At 44.3% G+C, this 21489-nt stretch overlaps 1 protein-coding gene across 11 annotated transcripts in view; it reads left to right on the plus strand.

Annotated features, from left to right (window-relative positions):
* Positions 1-21489, plus strand: part of KIAA1217 (KIAA1217 ortholog) — a 443164-nt gene that overhangs the window by 329004 nt on the left and 92671 nt on the right. For all 11 annotated transcript variants that reach the window (XM_048510261.1, XM_048510271.1, XM_048510272.1 and 8 more), the window contains one exon: positions 18856-19054. In XM_048510261.1, coding sequence (XP_048366218.1) covers positions 18856-19054 — 199 coding nt within the window. The remainder of the gene's footprint in view (positions 1-18855; positions 19055-21489) is intronic.

A 21489-nucleotide genomic window follows, 5' to 3' on the forward strand; every position in this document is an offset into this window, starting at 1 on the left:
CCTCGACGCTGTCAGCTGTCGCTACTTCCCCTCAGCTGCGGCATCCCAGCGCTCTTCTTATGATGACCCCGTGCAGAGCGCTGGTCGGGACGCCTGGCTTCACCTGGGATGCCGTGCGCTGAGAGCAGCACGTGGCATAGGGGGGATGGAAGAGAGTGGAGAAAGGCCCTCTAATCTGGTGGACCAGATTTGATTCCCCACTCTTCCTCATGGAGTCTGCTGGGTGACCTTGGGCTAGTCATAGTTCTCTCCAAATTCTCTCAACATCATCTGTCTCACAAGGTGCCTTTTGTGGGAAGAGAAAGGGAAGGAGTTTGTAAGCTATTTTGAGACTCCTTACAGCTGAGAAAAGAGGGGTATAAGATCCTCCTCCTCCTCCTCCTCCTCCTCCTCCTTCTTCCCCAATAGAGACCCAAAGTAGTGCTCAGTACAAAAAAAAATTAACAGAAAGATTATGGGAAAGGGCTTCAAGTGCAGGGCAGAACCCACTCTCTCACCCTCTCCTTCCCTCTCTTTGCTAGCAGATCTTGCCCCCAGCCCCAGGTACTTTTGACCCTTTGGCCAGGTCCTGGTTGTTGAGCCTCCCAAGGGTTGCCTACAAGAAAGGCATGGGGCAGAGTCAGGGTCTTACAGTAGCTGGCTGGTGTTGCAGATCCCTCCACCTTTTGACTGTTTGTCGACTGGCTGGCCTCCAGAAACTCCATTTTAGCCTGTTGATTGAAATAATGATAAATGAAGCAGGAAACAGAAGTTTCAACACTGTGGTGGACAGTGTCTCGTTTGTACATAGTGTGTGGGGTCCACAAAGGTAAAGATAGTCCCCTGTGCAAGCACCAGATGGTTACGGACCCATGAGGTGACATCAGACCATGACCCTACCTGAAACTGACTTCTGTCAGGATTGAACTCAGGTTGTGAGCAGAGCTTTGACTGCAGTACTGCAGCTTACCAACTGTCCTATAGATGAGCCCTCTTGGTACATGTGTGGAGCTGTACAGGTTGGCACAAAGAGCACGGGCCCCCTGGCACTCTCTTCAGGCTCAGCCCCATTCCTCCACTGCTCACTCCATTCATTGTTACGTACCAATATTAGGTGTAGGTAGCTTTTCTTTGCAAATGCTGCCAAGAGCAGTGTTTTCCAAACATTTCGACACAATGGTACCCTTGACCTTACTCTTCATATCTCATGGTACCCCTGCCATCCTCCCTCCACCTTCCCCTCCCAGTTCCCCTGCTTGCCACCCACCACCTTCCCCTCCCAGGGTGAAGGGAAGCACGGTGGGGGGGGGGAGCGGGGAGGAAGTGGCTGCTGACCTTATGCAGGCTCCTGCCCCCCTGGGCCAGCTCCATATCCTTGCTGGTGCTGGCGGGAGACACCACAAAAGTGAGGGGGGCCAGTAGCATTGCCAAGGCACCCCTGGGACATGCTCACGGCACCCCAGGGTACCACAGAACCCTAGTTGGGAATCGCTGGCCCAGAGGCTGCCAGGCTGTTTCTGTGTAAGGCAAGGTTACCAATTACTCAGGAAGTCAAAAGGTTATTGCTATTGTGGTGTGTTATTTTGGTTGATTTTAATAAAAGGTCTAGTGCAGTTTTTGCTCTAGTGTAGCTTCTCTTCTGCAGGAGTCCATCTCCCAGCGTGCAAAGTATCACAAAGCAAAAAAGACTGGGTCATAAATCACAAGGCTGCTCATAAACTGAGCATAGAGGTTTATTTATTCTGTTAACAATCCCAGACCTTTTTTTTTATCAAGAGTGCTTTGATATCTGATACATAATCTGCTTTTCTTTAAAACAAATACCAAAAAAAATTGAAGCAACAGGCCACTTCTACTGGCTTCTGAAGCCTACAGAGGCCAGGAATGATTTAAAAAAAAAAGTGAGTACTCTCGCATATTAGATTGCAGCAATCTGCCTTGCATTAATGTTTTGACCACTGTAGAAACTATATCCAGGAATTCCGCACGTTAAGCAATTTCATGTTATTGGAACAACATCTTAGAGAATCGTGCCAACCTAGGGATCTCCTTAGGAGAGATGGCTCTATTTATATACACCTTTCCCTTCTCCAGCTCAAGGTTAACTTAGCTTTCCATTTTTCTGAGGTTGGTAAAATTAGTAAATGATTCATCTTGCTGGTTGTGGTGAGTTTTCCAGGCTGTGTGGCCATGGTCTGGTAGATCTTGTAGACCAGACCACAGCCACACAGCCAAGAAAACCCACCACAACCGGTTGAATCCCGGCCGTGAAAGCCTTCAACAATTCATCTTGGATTGGGGAATATCTTTTCCCCTTGTCCACAAGGGCTGCCTAATTCACCACAGTAGACCATTCCATTCTGTGTGCTAGAAGGCACAAGCATGGATTTAAATGAATGCAGGCCCCCTTGCATAAAGCAGCCCTGGGTGCACCTGAGGCAGGTGCAAGATCACGGCCTCCAGCAAATACATGCAGTTTATATACATTGAATGCTTTGCTGTAGTTGCCCAATTCACTTCTAATATGTTTGAAGGATCTTGCTTCATCTGTATCTAATCAAATTTTGATTACATTTTTATATGGTTCTTTCCCTATGAAGTTTAGTACAGCAGTACATAATCTTCCCTTTTTACATTAGAACAAATTAGACATCCAGAATACTCCAGTTTCATTTAGCGTGCAAAGAGAAATTAATTCCTGTCTAACGATTGTAAGTTTACGGCTACATGTGTTGGATGCAGTCCATCTTTTCTGCAAACAGAAGGATTTCTGTCAGTGGAGTACAACTTTCTCGCCCCCCTCCCCTCACAGCACTTTGGGCTGCAGCAGAACAGGAAGCTGAGAAAGCGGTTCAAGTGTTGGATCCACAGTCAAATCCTCATTCTGCTACAGAAGTTTGCAGGGTGACCTTGGGCCAGTCATTATCTCTCAGCACAACCTCACATGGTTGTTGTGAGGGTAAAATGAAGGAGGGGAAGCTGACAATAACTTATACTGGGAAACACCTTTAAACTGCACTGTGGGCGTCTGATTGTGGTCAGAACCATTGCAGTGTGGGGGGAGGGGTTCCTGCCTTTCTCCCATACTGTTTTTCCTATCTAAAATGGTGATGTGGTGTTATTTGCCTCGTGCAGTTTTGAGTAAGAATGACATCGGGGGGGGGGGGGGGCAGGATCCCATGCTGTCATGGCCCCAACCAGAATTGGGACACCCCACGATACAGTGAAAAGGACTTTCCCACTGGGAGCTCACTGTAATACAGTGCTTCTTCATTCCTGAAGCATATGCAGGGATTTCAGATTCAGCTAGTTTGGCATATATTCTGTCATTCCCTCCTATGGATTCTAATGTAGAGTTTCTATTATCTCTAACAGAATCAGCGTATCAGGTCAGTGAGCTAACCACTGTAGGCCTATGTATTATGATGGGAAAAGTTGTGCAATAGAAGATCTCTCGTTTTGCTATTTAAGATTTCTAGAGATCATAAATGACTGTGCACCAGAACAATTGGTTACAGAGCCAAGGAGAAGGGTACTGATCTTGAACTTAGTTCTGAGTGTGGCTCACATCTTGATAAGAGATGTAGAGGTTTTTGCACCAGTTGACAACAGTGACCACAATGCTATTAAGTTTACCTGTCATATACCTTTATGTGGAAAGTTTACCTTGAGTGGAAAGTTGCTCCTAAAGTCTGAAACTATTTGATTTAAAAAGAGAAAACTTCAACATTTGATTTAAAAAGTGAAAACTTTACAAAAATGAGAAGAATAGTTGCAAGGAAGCTGAAAGAGAAACATAAGAGATCCTGAGAAGATGCTTAGAATCTATCTAAAACCATAATAATTGAAGTCCTAGTTAGAATGTGTTCCCTACATTAGAAAAATCACTGCCAAATCTAACCTGCATGGTTAATAACACAAGCCAAGGAAATTATAAAAAGTAAAAAGGGTTCTTGTGAAAAATGGAATGTCTTTCCCAATTAATTGAACAGAAGGGACCACAGGCTCTGGCAAAGAAATGTAAGTTTATAACTAGGCAGGCGAAAAGAGAATTGAAGAGGTTGTTTAAAAGCATCAAGACAAACAATATATATCTGGAGCAGAAAACCAACCAGAGAAACTGAATGATCAAGGAATAAATGGATTGCTAAAGGAGAGATGGCAGAGAATTTCAATGAATTTTTTTGCTTCTATAATCACAACCACTGTTTTCAGGAAGAGAGTCTGAAGAACTGGATCAGATTGAGGGGATGAGAGAAGTTTCCAGGCCCTGATGGCATACACCTAAGCGTTGTTGGGGATCTCAAATGTGAGATAGCTGATCTACTAACTCATAGGTGTCAAACTCGCAGCCCTCCAGATGTTATGGACTACAGTTCCCATCATCCCCTGCCAGCATCATGCTGGCAGGGGATGATGGGAACTGTAGTCCATAACATCTGGAGGGCTGCGAGTTTGACACCTGTGTACTAACCCATATATATGTAACCTATCATTAAATTCAGTTGCAATACCAGAAGACTGGAGAATTGCAAATGTTACCCTGATTTTTTAAAAGGGGAGCAGAGGAGAACCAATTAGTCTAATGTCTGTCCCAAGCAAATTAGTAGAAACTATAATCCAAAACAGAATTATTCAGCACACAGAGGAGCAAAGCCTGCTGAGGGAGAAATCAGCACGGCTTCTACAAAGAGAAATCCTGCCTTATCAACCTTTTTGAGTTCTTTGAGAAAGTGAACAAGTAGATAACAGAGACTCACCAAGTGACTAAAATGTGGAATTCACTGCCAGAGGATATAGTGATGAGTTCAGGCATCTTTAAAAGGGACCTAGACAGATTAAGGAGGTGGCAGGTCTACCAGCATTTCATTGGGCCATGATGAATAAAGGGGAACCTCCAAATCTGGTGAATAAACCTCTGAACCCCAGTACCAATAAGCAATATTAGGGGAAGATCTCGGCCTCTGTGACCTGTTTTTGGTCACCCAGAGGGACTGGTTGTCTACAGTGGGAGACAGGATGCTCGACAAGATGGACCACTGACCTGATCCAGCAGGGTTCTTCTTATGTTCCATATGTGAAATATGACACAGAGATTGGTTTCCCCCAGGCTATCGCCAGTTCCACCAGCATCTGTTTCCCTCCTTTCTATTCTGTGTTTAATAGACTCTTCTCTAATAAATCTTGTTGGAGAAGAGAACTGCAGCCACATTGTCTCCCCCCCTCCCCACCCTCAAATAGCAGCAGGTGGCTCATGCCTCAAAGACATAACATTTATAAAGACAAGACTGAAATGCTTGGCTTAAGGAGAAAAATTAACATTCCTTTTCCTCTGTTCGCAGTGTATTTTATCATTTACACTGGGATTTAAATATATTTTCTTTGGCACTCATTGCTTTTGCAATAAAAAGTTGCAACATGGGCTTTCTTTTCTAGTGCTGACTTCAACAGAATGTATTGTACCGGTGGTGCATGGTTGATTGGTACCTCGAGTACATTTTTGTATTTACAAGGTGCCAGTACTCATATATAAGGTTGCTCTACTAGGCTATTCTTAAGAGTAACTCACACTTTCTCTGGTTGAGTGGGGCAGGCTGGCACACAAGGATCAGGACTTGAGGGTTCCTCTCTAAAGTTGCTGGTACTGGGTACCATCCTACAAAAAGCCCTGAGTATGGCGGTGACATTAGCAATCGCCTCAACAAGAAGGTGTATTGTCCTGTGATTGTTCAAAGCTGGTTGGTGGCACAGAAATAACTGTGAGGGGGAGTTGTGGCCAGCATTCCAGTTATTCTGGAACATTTAACAAAGTATTCCCTTATGTTGGGTGCTGTGTGGTTTCCGGGCTGTATGGCCGTGTTCTAGCAGCATTCTCTCCTGACGTTTCGCCTGCATCTGTGGCTGGCATCTTCAGAGGAGATGAAGACTTCCTTGCAACTATTCCTCTGAAGATGCCAGCCACAGATGCAGGCGAAACGTCAGGAGAGAGGAATGCCGCAGAACCACGTAAATGCTCATACAGCCCGAAAACCAATACTACAGCACCCAAGTGATTCGCCGCGGAAAAAAGCCTTCGACAATATATTCCCTTATGAACCTGCCTCCAAGCTGAATTCATTAGCACAGAGCCCGTCTGTATTCTCCCAGCTTATGAAGAAACATCTTCTGGAGACACAGTCTTTTCTGCAGGATAGCTTGGCTTTAATCACCTGCCAAAGAAGAAGAAGAAGAGTTGGATTTATATTCCCCTCTTTCTCTCCTGTAAGGAGACTCAAAGGGGTTTACAAACTCCTTTCCCTCTCCCCCCCCCCCCCACAACAAACACCCTGTGAGGTAGGTGGGGCTGAGAGATCTCGGAAGAACTGTGACTTTTGATAATGCTGGAGATTTTTGTTTGCTTGCTTTAGTTCTTGCTTGTCTACAGACTTCTGTTGTTTTTTTCTTCCACCTCACCCAATGGGTTGGACCATGTGATCTTCTTCACTCTCCCATCCATGCTGGAGTCATTTCCAATCCCAAGAAAGGTTGTTTCTCGAATTGAGAGACTTGTGTGTGCTAAAAGTTACCAATTGGGTGGCTGTAAAGAGGAGAGGGAAGAGGGCAAAATTGCTCCTTTCTTTCTCTTCTCCCCCACTATAGACACATGATGAATTCAGCTTTTAATGCACACAAGTTCCTTGACTCTGAGAATAAACTTATGGGCTGTAAATCGCTCTGTGGGGAAAGGATGGCTGGGAAGATCCCAGAACATCAGTGCAGTGGTCTGAAATGCAGATGGGACTTAACATTTGCAAACAGGAGTAAAATCAACTTGAAGAGTCCAGCAACATTTTCTCCATCTCTTGAGAGCTTCTCTCCCAGTATTCTGAAAATCTCAAACCTGTACTGATATTTGTAAGTAGCAACATTGCAATCTCAATAATATAAAGCGAAATCAAATCATCAAAGTTGCATCTCCAAGTGAAAATGTAGCAAATATTAATGCCATAGCAAGAAATCCACTAAGTTTGGAAGTGGCTGTTGGGGGTTTTCTGGTGGTGTGCATTTGCATATATCCAGGTGGAGGTGCATTTGCACGTGTCCCCCCTCTGACCTGTGAAGTGGTCACATCATATACCCCACCGCACAGTCACTCCATATTGGGGCATGGAGAGAAACACATCTTACCATGGCATGCCTCTGAAGATGCCAGCTATAGGTCCAGGTGAAACATTAGGAGAAAAAGACCATGGCCATACAGCCCAAAAAACCCACAACAGCCAGTTGATCCCAGCTTTAAAAACCTTCAATACATGTTTGGAAGTTTGCATAAAATCTATTTAGATGTGCCCTGAGCTCTTTGACCCAACCCCCTTAGCCTCACCTCGAGATTTAAAACCTTTTAAAGATTCAGGGATTCCCCATTGCTCTCTGTTCACTTCTGTTTTAGCATCTCCACCTGTCTTGAAAATGATTAGAATTTTATCAGGCTGGTCATTTGGCTGATTTGTCCCTTCTCCTTCTCTTCCACAAGCAAGAAACAGCTACTTTACTTATCCCTTATACACACATTTATCCAAGCCAGACTGCATTAATGCCTTTCCCCTCCAATTTAAGGTTCCATTAGAGAGCATTTCAGCTTCCAACTCCTTAAAAGTAGTTGATAAGTAAGTGAAGTTGGTTGATAAGTGTACACACTCATAAATAACTATCTCAAATTCAAGTGGGCTTTTTCATTTGAATGAGCTGATGTGCCTGCGCTCGTTTTCTGGTCGGATGTGGTTGTATCAGAGCACATTATATTGCCATAGTACTATTCAAGAAAAAGTGGGATCCTGGCTATCTCTGTGGAAGTATGAACTTACCCTGTGGGGAAACGATAAGAATGGTTTAATTAAGAGTGAAAAATTGGAACCCTTGGGTGTTCATAATCAGGATGTGTATGATGTCACTGTATAAAAGCCCCGGGAAATTTGAGTCGTGTTTTCATTAGCTCTTTGAAGGCAATAATTTGTTTGCATACTCTATTTGGGTATCAGCCCAATTGAACTCAGTTGAATTTACTTCTTAGTCAACACAGATAAATTAACATGCAGGAAGTTTTGTTGCTACGGGCGGTGTCAAACGGCATTCCTGTCGTAACCATGAGTCGAGGAACATCCACCTCCCTTTAAAGTCAAGAGCAGAATTCCCATTGCTTTCAAAGTCGCAAGGCTCACAAGCCAGGCAGCTGTCATAGATACTTGAAACTCACTTCTGTGAGTTCCCTGCATATTCGTGGAAGTGGCGTTTCCTACCAAAAACAAAAGCAGGAGGCTAGGCTATTTGATTAGTCAGGGGGGGATACCTTCCCTTGAATTAATAGCTGTGGTTATTTTGTAAACAACCTGTTGATGGGTGGAGGTGAAGAATTCCTTCTCTAGGCACTTCCATTTGGCATTTCAGTCTGATAAACATCAGCAAAGAGCAAAGAACGTGTTCATTTCACCAGCGAGCCCACTTTTCCCAGCTGCTACACTGTCAGAAGGTGACATAAAGGTGTGCACACAGCTTTGAAACAGACAGTGATATATTAGGTAGACATGAGTTCAAAGGCTTTGGATTGCGCACCATTTCACGGCTTCCAACAACAAATGGCCTTGTTAAAACATTAATACTTTGGGAGGGATGTCTTTTTTTTGCAGCATTGTATGTCGCTGTTAAATTTGGTGTCGAGCGATTGACACCGCTTTTATAAAGCACTGCCAGGAATGAGAATAATTAACAAGGTGTCTTCCCTGTTCAAACTACTGGGTGTCACATTAATGTCTATTTTATCCTGCAGTCTTCTCCCGAGTGGTTCAAGCAGCGTGCATGTTTCTCCCCTCCTCTGTTTTTATCCTCATAGCCACCTTCTGAGCTTGGTCACCATTACAATGAGAATGAACAAGGGTCACCTCTAGCTTCCTAGAGGAGCAGGCACTTGAATCTGGGACTCTCCCTTCCTAAACAAACATTCAACAGTGGTCCCAGGGCTGCAGTCTGTGTGACCAGGAGCACAGTAAAATATGAAGGAGGGCGGGAAGGGAGAGAACGCAAGCAGCCCTTGCCTGTGTATTCTGACTTTATTTTAATGGAGTCTTTTGTGCATATCTGGTTCCTGTGTGGAATCTCAGATCTTGACTCATCAGCTCTGTCTCCAATAGAGGGAGGATCTGATTTTTTTTTTCTTCACCAATCATTCTAACACTTCCTGAGAATATATAGAAACACAGAAACGTAAAGCTGGAAGGGACCTCAAGGGTCATCTAGTCCAACCCCCTGCCTAATGCTGGAAATTCCCAACTACCTCCCCACTCCCCCCGTGACTGCCCACTCTATGCCCAGAGGAATGTTTGCTGTTTATTATTGGAGAACGGACCTTAAGCTTCTGCCTCTTTCCCTAGTCATATCTGCAGAGCTAATGCTGGGGCAAGGGGTTCTGGCTCCATCTATTCCTCATTACAGTCCCCCGCCTTACAGGTGGTCAGATTCCAAAAATAATTATGTTTGGATGGGGAAGTCGTGCAGTAGGCATGAATGGGCATTGTTTGTGTGGGATTTAATTGTAAAATATTTGACTGCTATCCCTTAAAAATGCCATACTTACATCACGCGTGGCCAGCAAAGGAACATAAATAGGCGTTCTGGGCAGCTGTCCAGAGCTGCGGAACTCCCTCATTGTGAAACTCCCTTATGCCTGAAATTTTGAAATGTGGTGTGCATTTATACATGAATGGGGTTCAGCAGCAAGTTTAATAAGCTTACCATTACTGAATAGTCAGTTACATTATCAGAGCATACTGCAAGCTGCTCTGTATACGCCGAGTTTTTCGAAGCCCTTTTTTAGGCTGAAAAATTACCCCCCTCAAGTTATACCGCGGGTCCTCTCAGGCGAGTCAAGCGAGCCTTGAAGTTCCGCGAGCTCAGCCTTTCATTTACCTCACGAACTCAGCGCTTTCTTTCTTGCAGAGGCTCTGAGGGCGGCTGGCTCGGGAAGGCTGCAGCTAGGGGCAGCCCTGTCTCTTTATGGTTTTTTTTTTCTTAAAGGGCAATCACCTTTTTTTTAGAAACCATGAGAGATTCAGGTTGCCCTGAGCAGCAGCTTCCTGAAGCCAAGCCTCAGAGCTCTGCAAGAAAGAAAGCGGAGTCTCCCGTAAGGGATGTGAGGCTCTCACCTGATGCAAGCACTGGCTGGCATTTACTGCATAGTAAGCAGGGCTCCACTCTGGGGTCTAATCTCTGGGTGCCATTTAGACCGTGTACTGCATTCTCTGCTTCGCTTTCTCTTGTCTTCAGCCGCTTTCCCTCTCCCAGACCCGTGTGCGCCCGCCTCACCCCTCCTTAAAAAGCCTCTCAAAGGTTTCTGGGGTGCTCTTTTCCTCCAGCTGTGGCTCCTTTGCCAGCTCAGCACCCTGCCTCCCGATGGACCTTTCCCACCCTCGACTTATACGCGTCAATAAAATTTCCCAGTTTTTTGAGGTAAAATTGGGGGCCGCGACTTATATGCGGGTTGACTTATATGTGAGTATATACGGGTAGATTATACTGAAAGGGGATATCAGGCCTCCTTTTATTGATACTGACAACAAACGCTCTGATCTGGATGGTCCAGACTACCCTGCTATGTTCAACTCTCGGCAGCTAAGCAGGATTGGTCCTGGTTAATATTGGATGGGAGATCTTCAGTGAAGTTCAGGGTTGCTATGCAGAGACAGGCAATGGCAAACCCCCTCTGAATGTCTCATGTCTTGAAAACCCTACTGGGTCGCCGTAAGTCAGCTGCAACTCGACGGCATTTCCCACCACTGCACGCTAGAGAGAGGATGAGCTATTATTCATGCTAGTGGCATTGCACTGCTATAGATATTAATAACTCCTAATGTATTTGCATATATTTCATGACAGTGAAACTGGGATAGAGCTGTAAATGTTTAACCAACATCTCCCACTTCGTGAGCCGTTCTCAGAGCTGAGGAATTTTTTACGCCCACTTGAAACTTCAGTCTCGCTGCTTGCAATGACTGAAGAGTGGTTTTTGGTGAATAAACACAGGTTTGGCTGTACAATAAAAATAAGACTGAATAAGACTCTTTGTGAGAATTTCCAAGGCTGATGCTGCCTCTTAGGCAGAATGAACATTAAAAATTAAGATATTTCACATGACTGGAGGACATAAACTATGTTTTCAAAACATTTGTTTGAATGCTGGATTTTTTTTTCTCGAGGTTTATAGCAGTCAGAAAACTTCTGGAACAAAAACAACCCCAAAACTGAGGTGGAGTTTAAGAGCTTCCCACAAACTTCACTAGTAATTTGGCCCTAAAGAAGCCAGAATTCATCCCCATCAGAGTTCAGATCGTGTATATAAACGTGCTGATGCTCATCTGAGGCACTGGGCTATTCTATGACACAAGGTCTGCTCTCATATAATGATTTATTTTTGTAATGTGTCACAACTGTCGATATGCAAATATTAGCCCAGCTCGTCAATTTTGAACCCTTGAGTTATTCAGAGTTTGAGAGGGTTTTTACAGATCCCACAACACTTAAATAAATAAAAAACAGTATCTAATGAGACCAGGGCCCTGCAGGATCTGTTGTACTTCCGCAGGGCCTGCAAGACAGAGTTGTCCTGCCAGACCTATGGTTGAGGGCTGCAATGGTATTTCTCCACCTTAACTGGCCTCCCGTCCCCTTTTCTTTTCTTTTCTCTCTCTCTTTTTCTTTTCTGCAGCAGTGGCGTAGTGATTAAGAGAAGGTATATTCTAATCTTGAGGAACCGGGCTTGGTTCCCCACTCTGCCACTTGAGCTGTGGAGGAATTCAGGGAGGAGGAATTGTCTGGGGAATTCAGATTAGCCTGCACACTGCAACACACATTGGCTGGGTGACCTTGGGCTAGTCACAATTCTTCTGAGCTCTCTCAGCCCCACCCACCTCACAGGGTGTTTGTTGTGAGGGGGGAAGGGAAAGGAGTTTGTAAGCCCCTTTGAGTCTCCTTACAGGAGAGAAAGGGGGGATATAAATCCAAACTCCTTTTTCTCCTCCTCCTCCTCCTCCTCTTCCTCCTCTTCTTCTTCCTCTTCCTCCTCCTCCTCCTCCTCCTCCTCTTCTTCTTGTTATTAAGGTTAAATATACCTTTACATCTTCATTTTTGGTTATTCCATTCTTTGGTGGGTTTTTAGTTCAGGGTGATATGAATGATTATTATACGTTTTACTGGAAACCAAATGTTTATGTTTTACTGGAACATGAATGTTGAGAACTGCTCTGAGCCTGTTGTAACAGGGAGAGAAGTCTAGAAATTTAATAAATAAATGAAGTCCCTGTGCAATGATCAGTAAAGTGCTTTTGCAGTCATCAAGGATAGTGGTGATGTTGCCAACGACCGTGCAGAGGAATATTCTGTCAAGTTAGCTGTTTCTTCTTCTGGTGTCCCCAATCACCCTTCGTTATTTACAAGCTTATGCCTAACTGTAACACTGTTCCTGAGGACAACCAACCAATCATGAGTGTACCACCCATCCATCAAGCTGGGGTGCTAGAGACTGTGTGAGTGCCTAACATATAGTTATATAGACTCGAGTTGAGAAGTACCTAAGAGACCAACAAGATTTGTGAGTTATAAGCTCTCCAGAGTCAACGCTTCTTTCCTCAGATCTAACAAAGAGAGCGTTCTGTCTTGAAAGCTCATGCCCTGAAAAATCGTGTTGGCTTCTAGGCTGCTACTGGGTTTAAATCTAGCTCTTCTGCTGCAGTCCAATACAACTGCTCTCTCAATTGATGCTTAGCTGAGCATCAAGTTGCTTATTGCTTCACTGTGGGGTAGGGATCCCTGTTCTGGCATAGTTCTGTGGAAGCACTTCTGTCCAGCTCTTGTTTGCTCAAATGAGCCTTCTTCAGAGGACCTTTCCCGCTGACTGCACCTGTGTTTATGAAGTGCAGCATGTCCATTCCTTTATTTTACTCATGTCTCTTTCCATTGGCTTTTTGATGCATTTTGAAGACACCTATAAATGTTTGCCGTCATGGTCAAAGGCATTCAAGGATGACTGACAGATCTTGCGTGACAACAACCACAGGCAACCTGTTTCAATTACTGATTTGAAACAAAGCCTCCCAGGAAACTAAATAACCCCCAAGGTGAACATATTTCCCTTGTTTGTTTTGTTTCCCCCTGAGCCTCATTTTCTTTGTTGTAGAACTGAATAGGATTTATAAATGAAATATTCCTTATCTTTGTGCTAAATGTTTTGCAGGACCAAAAATCCCCCCTCTTCCAACTTAATCAGCAACTGTACTGGTGCCTCTTGGGTTTTTTTTTTCAAATGTTTATGCTTCACTGTGTAATGCTGGGGTGGGGTGGGGTGGGGAGGGGCAAGATGAAACGCACACCGCCCCAAATGAAGCTGTGTAATCACATTTGTCCCTTACTTTAATCTGCTCTTCCTTTGTGTGTAAGCAGATATCTTGTGAATGCACCTGAAAAAAGGCTACGGAGGGAGCCAAAATACTGTTTAGTGTTCTTTCCTTGGCAAACACACATTGTGCAAGCCATGTTAATCCCGAAGAAGAAAAAAGCTTGCCTAGTCCCAAGGCCTCCTGTATTTTGTAACATTGAGTCCAGAAGCTCCAGTGTAAAAATTAATGTAAACGAAAGCAACTCCATCTATTTCATTGTATTTGTGGGAGGCACTTGTGTCAATATTTATGTTGCCTGTGCATTCCTGGAGGCAAGGGGGAAAGGACACAGGCCTGGAGGCTTTAGAGGTGGTGTGGGAGTATTAGTAGGAGCGTACAAGGGCTGAGAGCCGCCAGACATTTTTGAACTGTGCTCTGTAACGGGGGGAGAGGGGATTCAAAGTTTTTAAGAGAAACCTGGAAAGTCAGGGCTTCAGGAGAGCTGTTGCCCTCCTGACTTGGAAGGAGATCAGGAAGGAGCTACGGCTCAGTGATAGAGCATCTGCTTTGCATAGGGAAGGTCCCAAATCCAGCTCCTGACATCAGTTAAAAAGACCAGAATGTGAAAGACCTCTTCCCAGTACAGCTGCTGTCAGGCGAAGTAGACAAAAAACTTTAATGCACTAGTGATCTGACTTAGTAGAGGTTTACTTCCTGTGTTCATAGAACATCCTTCTCTCCCAGTTCTAAATAAGTGATGACCGTCAGTACCAAACTACTCCATCAAAGATCGAGATCCCCAAGACCCCAGGACCAGAGACCATAAAGATTATCAAAAAACCTTGACCCTTTGACAGCTCAGGAGAACCCTTGGCAGTGGCAGTATTTATGGAGCATTTTCAGTGTTCAAACCACATGCCTTGTCACAATGCTTAACAACAACCCTGTCAGTCAGGCCACTGTTACAATCTATGTATTGTAGATATCAGGCTGAGGTTTTCTCTTAACCTGACACACCTCACAGAGTTGCCGTGAGGAGAAAATGAAGATGCGGAGAACCTTACAGGTTGCCCAAAGCTCCTTGGATGAAGGACAAGATAAAAAAATGGATTGGTCAAGGATTACTTTACTATCTCTGATCTGTGTGCTGGATCCACAGATTCCCCACCAGCCTAGTTTCATGCCTTATTGTAGCCACACCCAAACTGTGGTCTAGTTGCCACTTGCTCCCATTAGATGCTGGAGGCTGTGGCCAGCTACAGAGTGCAGCTGCTGATTGGTAAGCAAAAGGCACTGTGTACATATTCAGAGTTGTATTATTTATGTTCATATTCAGAGTTATGTAACGTACAGACCAATGGTTTGACTCCATCTAAGGCTGCTTCATCAGGTGTTCATATCTTCAACACTCCCCTTCCTATGTGTGTTACAGCCACATCCATTCTTTAAAGAAACCATCTTGTTTCTTTAACAAGAGTGAAACTATTAGTCTACCAAGCTAATGGATTAGTCTACTTGGATTAGTAGCAGCTCTCCCAAATCTTTGGAAGAAGTTTTTCATACCTGATCCTTTTTAACTTGAAGTACGGGGACTAAACTTGGCACCTTCTGCATGCAAAGTACATGATGTACCACTGAGTTGTGCTTCCATCTCTAACTGGAGTAAAGGGGGGAATCAATGCTACAATACCCACTTGCAAGAGAGAGCTTCTACTTGCACCAGTTCCCAAGTTAATAATTGACCTGGCATTCTGACAGTGTATTTTCTTGTTGTAAGAGTCTTACACCATTAGTACTGCTACAGTAGCAGTAAATTAATATGACATTAGATGAAAGAGTGAAATATCAGGACACATGGGATAGAAAGGCTAATTTGCTTTGATGTTCAAGCTGCTTTTTCTTTCCAGTCTACCATTAACCCTTTTGTAGTAACAATCAGAGGTGGTGCGAGGGAAAACCATGCCCAGGGCGCGCACGCGCCCCTGCTGCAGCATTGCCCCACCCCAGAACGCCCCTGGAACGTCCCTTCATGTTCCCGCCATGCCCCCTCAACAGGCTGGCCACGCCTATTCTGCACTGCCCGGGGCGTCACGGCCCCCTGCCCCACGGGCACAACGCCAGTGGTAACAATATGACACTTTTGTGCTACTTTGTTGAATGGCATCCCTCATGTCGCAAGACACCATTGCAATGGGAAGAATGAGACATAATAATTCTGTTATGTAGAACTTTAATCATTCAAAGACCTTCACATACATAATCACGGTAATCTTTACAACCGTATGAAATAGGTCAGTATTAATACCCTTGTATTTTTGTTATTGTCCCTGCAAAGGAGAAGTGGTCTGAAATGGACAGGAAGTGATGCGACTAAGGCCTGGGTTGTTGTCATTTTCAAGATTTGATCAGAAGGCTGTCTGACTCTTCCAACACAACATGTTCCTTTGCCATTTGCAGTGGGGAAGGCAGGGATGTGTCGCCTTTTTACCTTCAGCCCCCTTCCTTTTCCCCAGCTTCTTTTCATCCTACACTGTTTGAGAAGCAGGTTTACAAGACAAACCAAAAACATGGTGGAAGCAATATGGGGCAAGGGGAGGTTTGAGAGAAAAGGGTGGTCAGAGGAAGTGGTTAAACACACGTTCTGATCTCCCTCCCCCACCCCAGTGGCAGTGGAGTAAGGGCTGCCAAGTAAATGTTTCAGGTGGCTGCAGTATAATATGTTGCTTGGCCATCAGTCACTAGGCCAAACCAGCTATTATTATCTCAGTAACTCTCATAAACCAGTGCTCAGTGTAGCTATTCAGGGGAGAGTATTGAATGACCTTAAATGTTCTCCTAATAGACATGGACATAAAAAGGGGGTGGTCTAGGGGTACAAAATTCCAGGGGCTGGTCAAGGTGCCCTTGAGGGGAAGTTGTAACATCCCTGTTCAGTTGTGTACCTTGTCAGTGCTGCTCTGCATGTGAGGGCCAACTGTGATGTAGCAAGTAGAGGGAATCTTTGTCTGGGCACCTGTGGTGACTCTTGATATATCTGCCAGTAAAAGGACACATTGCTAATAAAATACATGGTAACCCACTGGTAGACATATTTGGTCTTGCATGTTTATTCATTTTCTCATTGAATTAGAGGTTAAGAGCTGGTTTCAGTGTGCCATGGTGGACAGTAGATCTGTGAACATAAGAAGAGCCTGGATGAGATCAGTGGTCTGCCTTTTTCAGCATACTTTTTTCACATTGACCAACCAGTTGCCTTTGTAGGGGGCAACAAGCAGGGCATAGAGGCCCAGGCCTCCCCTGCCCATTGCTTCCTAGGATAGATGCTCAGATTTGGTTGTCCCCTTTAGCTATCATGGCATAAGACTTCCCAAAGTCAGAGATGCCTGCATTGACATCCAATGGTTCTCAAGGGTCTTTTACATCACCTACAGCCTGATCCTTCTAGATCAGGGGTCTGCAACCTGCGGCTCTCCAGATGTTCATGGACTACAAATCTCATCAGCCCCTGCCAGCATGGCCAATTGGCCATGCTGGCAGGGGCTGATGGGATTTGTAGTCCATGAACATCTGGAGAGCCGCAGGTTGCTGTCCCCTGTTCTAGATGGAGATGCCAATAAGTTCAGAACCCAAAGCAGATGCTCTGCGATGGAGGCGCAGCCTCAGCCTATTACAAACAGTAACCTGAAGAAGCTTCAATTGTCATTCTGCATGTAGTAGGGCATTAGATTGAGCACACTGGAACTTGCTTTGAGTCAGCAAGCATAGGATCGAGCTGTCTGGCTCACATTCTTCCTGCTCTTCTGAGAATGTCCAGCTTACCCTTGTGTGCTGGGAACTTGGTTTTCACCCAAGCATTTGATTTCACCATCAAAGCAAACGAAACCACAACAAAACTGCTGCATTTATGTTTTATCCTGCATGACAAAAATGATGCTGGGCCAGCAATTTAAGCTTGCCTATTGTCTGTTTTGTGTGTGCTTGAGAGAGAGTGTGTGTGTACAAGGAAAGCTGCTAGAAGGTGAGTTAAAGACAGAAGGACTGCAGGGGTTTTTTTGTTTTGTTTTAAGGGTGAGGGATATATATCATTAGGGAAGAGCAACTAATGGGAAGTAATGCTGAAGCCCCTAGGCTAGAAATGCCACAAGGATCAGGAAGGTGACCTCAAAAATAACCTCTGAAAACGTGTGTTGCCATGTTGGAAACATTACTGGAAATGGGTTGTAGTTTTCTTCTGGCCTATCCATCATGCTTCGTTGGTGTTTGCAGGTTGGAGAGATTGGCCTTCGAAGCTCCAGTCAATAAGGTCTGCATGATAACTTTGGCCCTTTTCGCACGGGCCAATAAACATGGGTGAAAGGCAGGTTTCATGAACCTGTCCTCATCCTGGCCAATTCTCATGGGGCGCATGCCTTCGCACGGGGGGTGCCATTCACATGGGGCATGCACCTTCGCACAAAGGCGCATTTTTGGAGGGATCCGTGCCTCCTTCCAAAGCACAGTTTTGAAGGCAGGCACGACTGACCCCCTCCCCCAAGGCCATGAAACGGCCCTTTGTCCCTGCGTGGCTTCGCAGTTGGGAGCCGGGGACTGCGATTCTCTTGTTGGATCGCAATTGCCTAATGCGCCTCACACCTGCGGCTGTTCGTTTGGCCGCGGCTACAAGGCACTTCAAAACAAAAGAATCACACATAATGCGATTCTTGAAAAACCCAGGTGGGGGGAACGTGGAGCGGACTCGCTTTAGGAGCAGGATCTGTGTAAAGCCCCCCCCCCCCCGGATTTTAACCCGTCCGTAACCCAGGTTTATTGGCCCGTGCAGAAAGGGCATTTGGGCCAGTCACCTGTTCATAGCTTAACCTATCTTGTAAGGTGGGGGGGGCACAAAAGGGGATTTATTCCTGAATAAATATTTGGCAGAAAATTGCATATTCCCATGGGGAGCTACCATTTTGTATCCCAGATGATTGAAGAGAAACAATTCCTCATGGTCCTGGCTTGAGAGCAACGGTAGCTGCAGCAATATCATATTTTATCAGGGGATTCTGAAACAGAATTATACCCTGTCTGTTGAAATCCACTGAGCTCTTAAAGGGTGTCCCTCTGTTTAGTGCGGCACTGTAAATATTCTATAAGTTCTTAAATCCTGCAAATTCTTTGACAAGGGTTGATTTTGCAGCATGTTCTGTTGTGGGTGAGAAAGCAATCTGTCTGGTGGGACAAAATAAACTGCTCTGACTGGACAAAAATACTTTCCTTACTGCATCTGTATCTCTTAAGAGCATATAATCAATAACAATAAAGAAGTATATTCCTTTTCCTATACTGAATTTGGACGATAAGGGTATTTATGTATAGTAGAGCTACTATATGGGCAGACCTGACCTTCTGTAAATCAGACTTTTAATTGGTGCCCTGCGCTGAGTTTGAAACCTTTAGTTCGTTTTATCTAAAATTCTGGGGGATGTTTTGTTTGCAGGCATTTTATACCTTCAGTATGGAGATGAAACGAAGCAGCTCAAGATGCCCAATGAGATCACAAGCACAGACACCATCCGCGCCCTCTTTGTAAGTGCCTTCCCGCAGCAGCTGACCATGAAAATGCTGGAGTCCCCCAGTGTCGCCATATATATCAAGGACGAGAGCAGAAATATCTATTACGAACTAACCGATGTAAGGTAGGTAAAAAATATGTGGCCTTGGTTGGGTCTGCTTGTTTTATGCATTCAGATCTTTTAGCTGGGAATGTTAAAAACAAACAAACAAAGCAAATCAGAACTACTGTGGAAATTACATTGATGTTGAGGTGGGTGAGATCGGGAATGGCAACTGCTGGGATGGAAAGAAAATGTCCCGTCCCTTGAATAGAGGCTTAATGGCATGTAATTTACCCAGTGATGTGGTTTACTTCTATACCATGAACAACTTCAGCAGCCCAATTTGTTCCCATTAAGCCTCTATTAAAGGAACAGGACATTTTTCCCCAGTTGGTCTACAAGCCCCTGTTGTGTTCTTCTGCATCTCCATATTGCTAAACATATTTTTATTTATTGTTAATCAGAACTCATATTTCTCACACTCTCGGCTGTATAACGCCTAAGGTGGCTTCCAGAAAAAGTGTAAACTGTGCACCCACATCAACAACAGAATTAAAAAACTGGCTACTTGTCAAAATATAATTTCTCCTCTCCCCTGCTCTCATGGGTTGCCCAATATAAGAAAAAGCCTCAGTATTTCTGAAGGCTTTCACAGCTGGAATCAATTGGCTGTGTGGCCGTGGTCTGTGGGCAAAACATTAGGAGCCAAAACTACCAGACCTTGGCCACACAGCCTGGAAACCCAAAATAGCCACTTCGGTATTTAATTGGCAGGGAAGGCTGGAAAGAGGTTCTTTTGAATAATACAGAGGTGCAGAGGAACAGGAGCCTTGAGAACGTTCGTACTTTTACTTCCTGCTTCTACAGTGAAATGGTCTCCAGATATGGTGCTACTGCATGGTTTTGGACGAAATATCAGTTCGGCTTAATTGCCTGAGCCTTAACTTAATAATAAATGATGGTGATTCTATTGTAAGTGTTCTCTGATGGCTGCTTGGAACATTCTCCCGAGCAGGTTGCGTTGAATGGGTTGTTGGAAGGTACCCTGATCTATGCCACAAGAACTGTATTTTTTTTTCTTATCTTAGAAAGTTGTGTTAAAAGAAAAGGCAATCAGTAGAGTTTATTTTAATACTAGTAGTACAACTTCTAGCTTTTTTATATTGGATAATGTGATACTGTGAGTAGAAGGATGCTATTGGGGCACAAGAGCTTTGCATTCAGACCCCTTGAGCATGACCTTCGCTGGACAGTCTTGGGAAAAAATATTCTTCTGTACATATATGGAACAGGAAGGCCTTTTAATAACAAGATCATAATTAATAATGAATATGCAGCTTTCACTGCAAGCATATTTGCTAGACAAGTGAAATCTTGTTGAAGTCAGTGGAACTTACTTCTGGGTAACATTTCTTACAAGTAATTGTGCAGTCCTAAAAAGAGAGCTGTCCCCTTTTAAGCCTATTGACTTTCATGGACTTAGAAGGATATAACACTGTTTAGGATTGCACTGTAATCTTGCAATCTTTTTACTACATAGTAACTTAGAAAGTGTGGACGGTTGGTGTCCCTGAAAACCATGGATGTGAGAATGCGGGAGTAACTGATAAGCGAATGTCTGTACATGATTTCTGGCCAGTGGGCGTGTGTAATGATTAACATCTTCATTCTGACCACCTACTAAAAGCAAATGGTCTTAACCATTTCAGTCGCCATAAAAAGATAATGGCCTATTCAAAAAGTTTCATGGTGCTGTAATTGTCATTGTATGCGGAGCAGCCACTGGTCTTATCAGCCAGCAATTATGTTTTCTGAAGAGATAACAAGCAACTTCCACAGTTTCATACCTTGCTGTTCTATTGACACTTGAAACGGAGAGACAGTGTTGGGTGAATATATATGAACATGCACCGCTGCCTTTCCTGAGCCACACAGTTGGTACTTATCACCCAGTTTTCAGTCTATTTGGCAGCAGTACTTGAAGGCTTTGGGCCAAAGTCTTTCTCAGACCTGCTACCAGAGATGCCTTTTCATGAGAATTGAACGTGGGACCTTAACACATGTAAAAGAATGCATGCAACCACTGAGTTATGGCTCCTCCTTCATTACTCACGACACTAGCATTGCCTCCTTTCTGGGCCATACAGGGGCTGCTGAGGGAAGTAAACATAATATACTCCCCTCCCACAAGATGGAAGCAGCAAGCACATTCCCTGAGGTAAACTCGTTGTTTTGATTAATATCTGGAAATATTTCTGAATGTATCTGTAGATGGCATCTGAATGAAGTAATCCCTGCAAGTAAACAAAACAAAAAAATAGAACAGCAGAGAAAAGATCTCACTGTTGTCACCTCTACTATTTTTATGTTTAAGATAGTGACTTTCCTTAGGCTGTGGGAATTTCCTCCAGCAGAAGTAGCCAACTTCCAACTTAACAGAACAGACACTGGAACTGGAGGAAACTCCTGAGACTGGAGGAAGACTTCAGGCTCGGGTCAATAGAGTGGTAGGATAC

The sequence above is a fragment of the Sphaerodactylus townsendi genome, linkage group LG11 (assembly GCF_021028975.2).
Source record: "Sphaerodactylus townsendi isolate TG3544 linkage group LG11, MPM_Stown_v2.3, whole genome shotgun sequence".
NCBI lineage: Eukaryota > Metazoa > Chordata > Lepidosauria > Squamata > Sphaerodactylidae > Sphaerodactylus > Sphaerodactylus townsendi.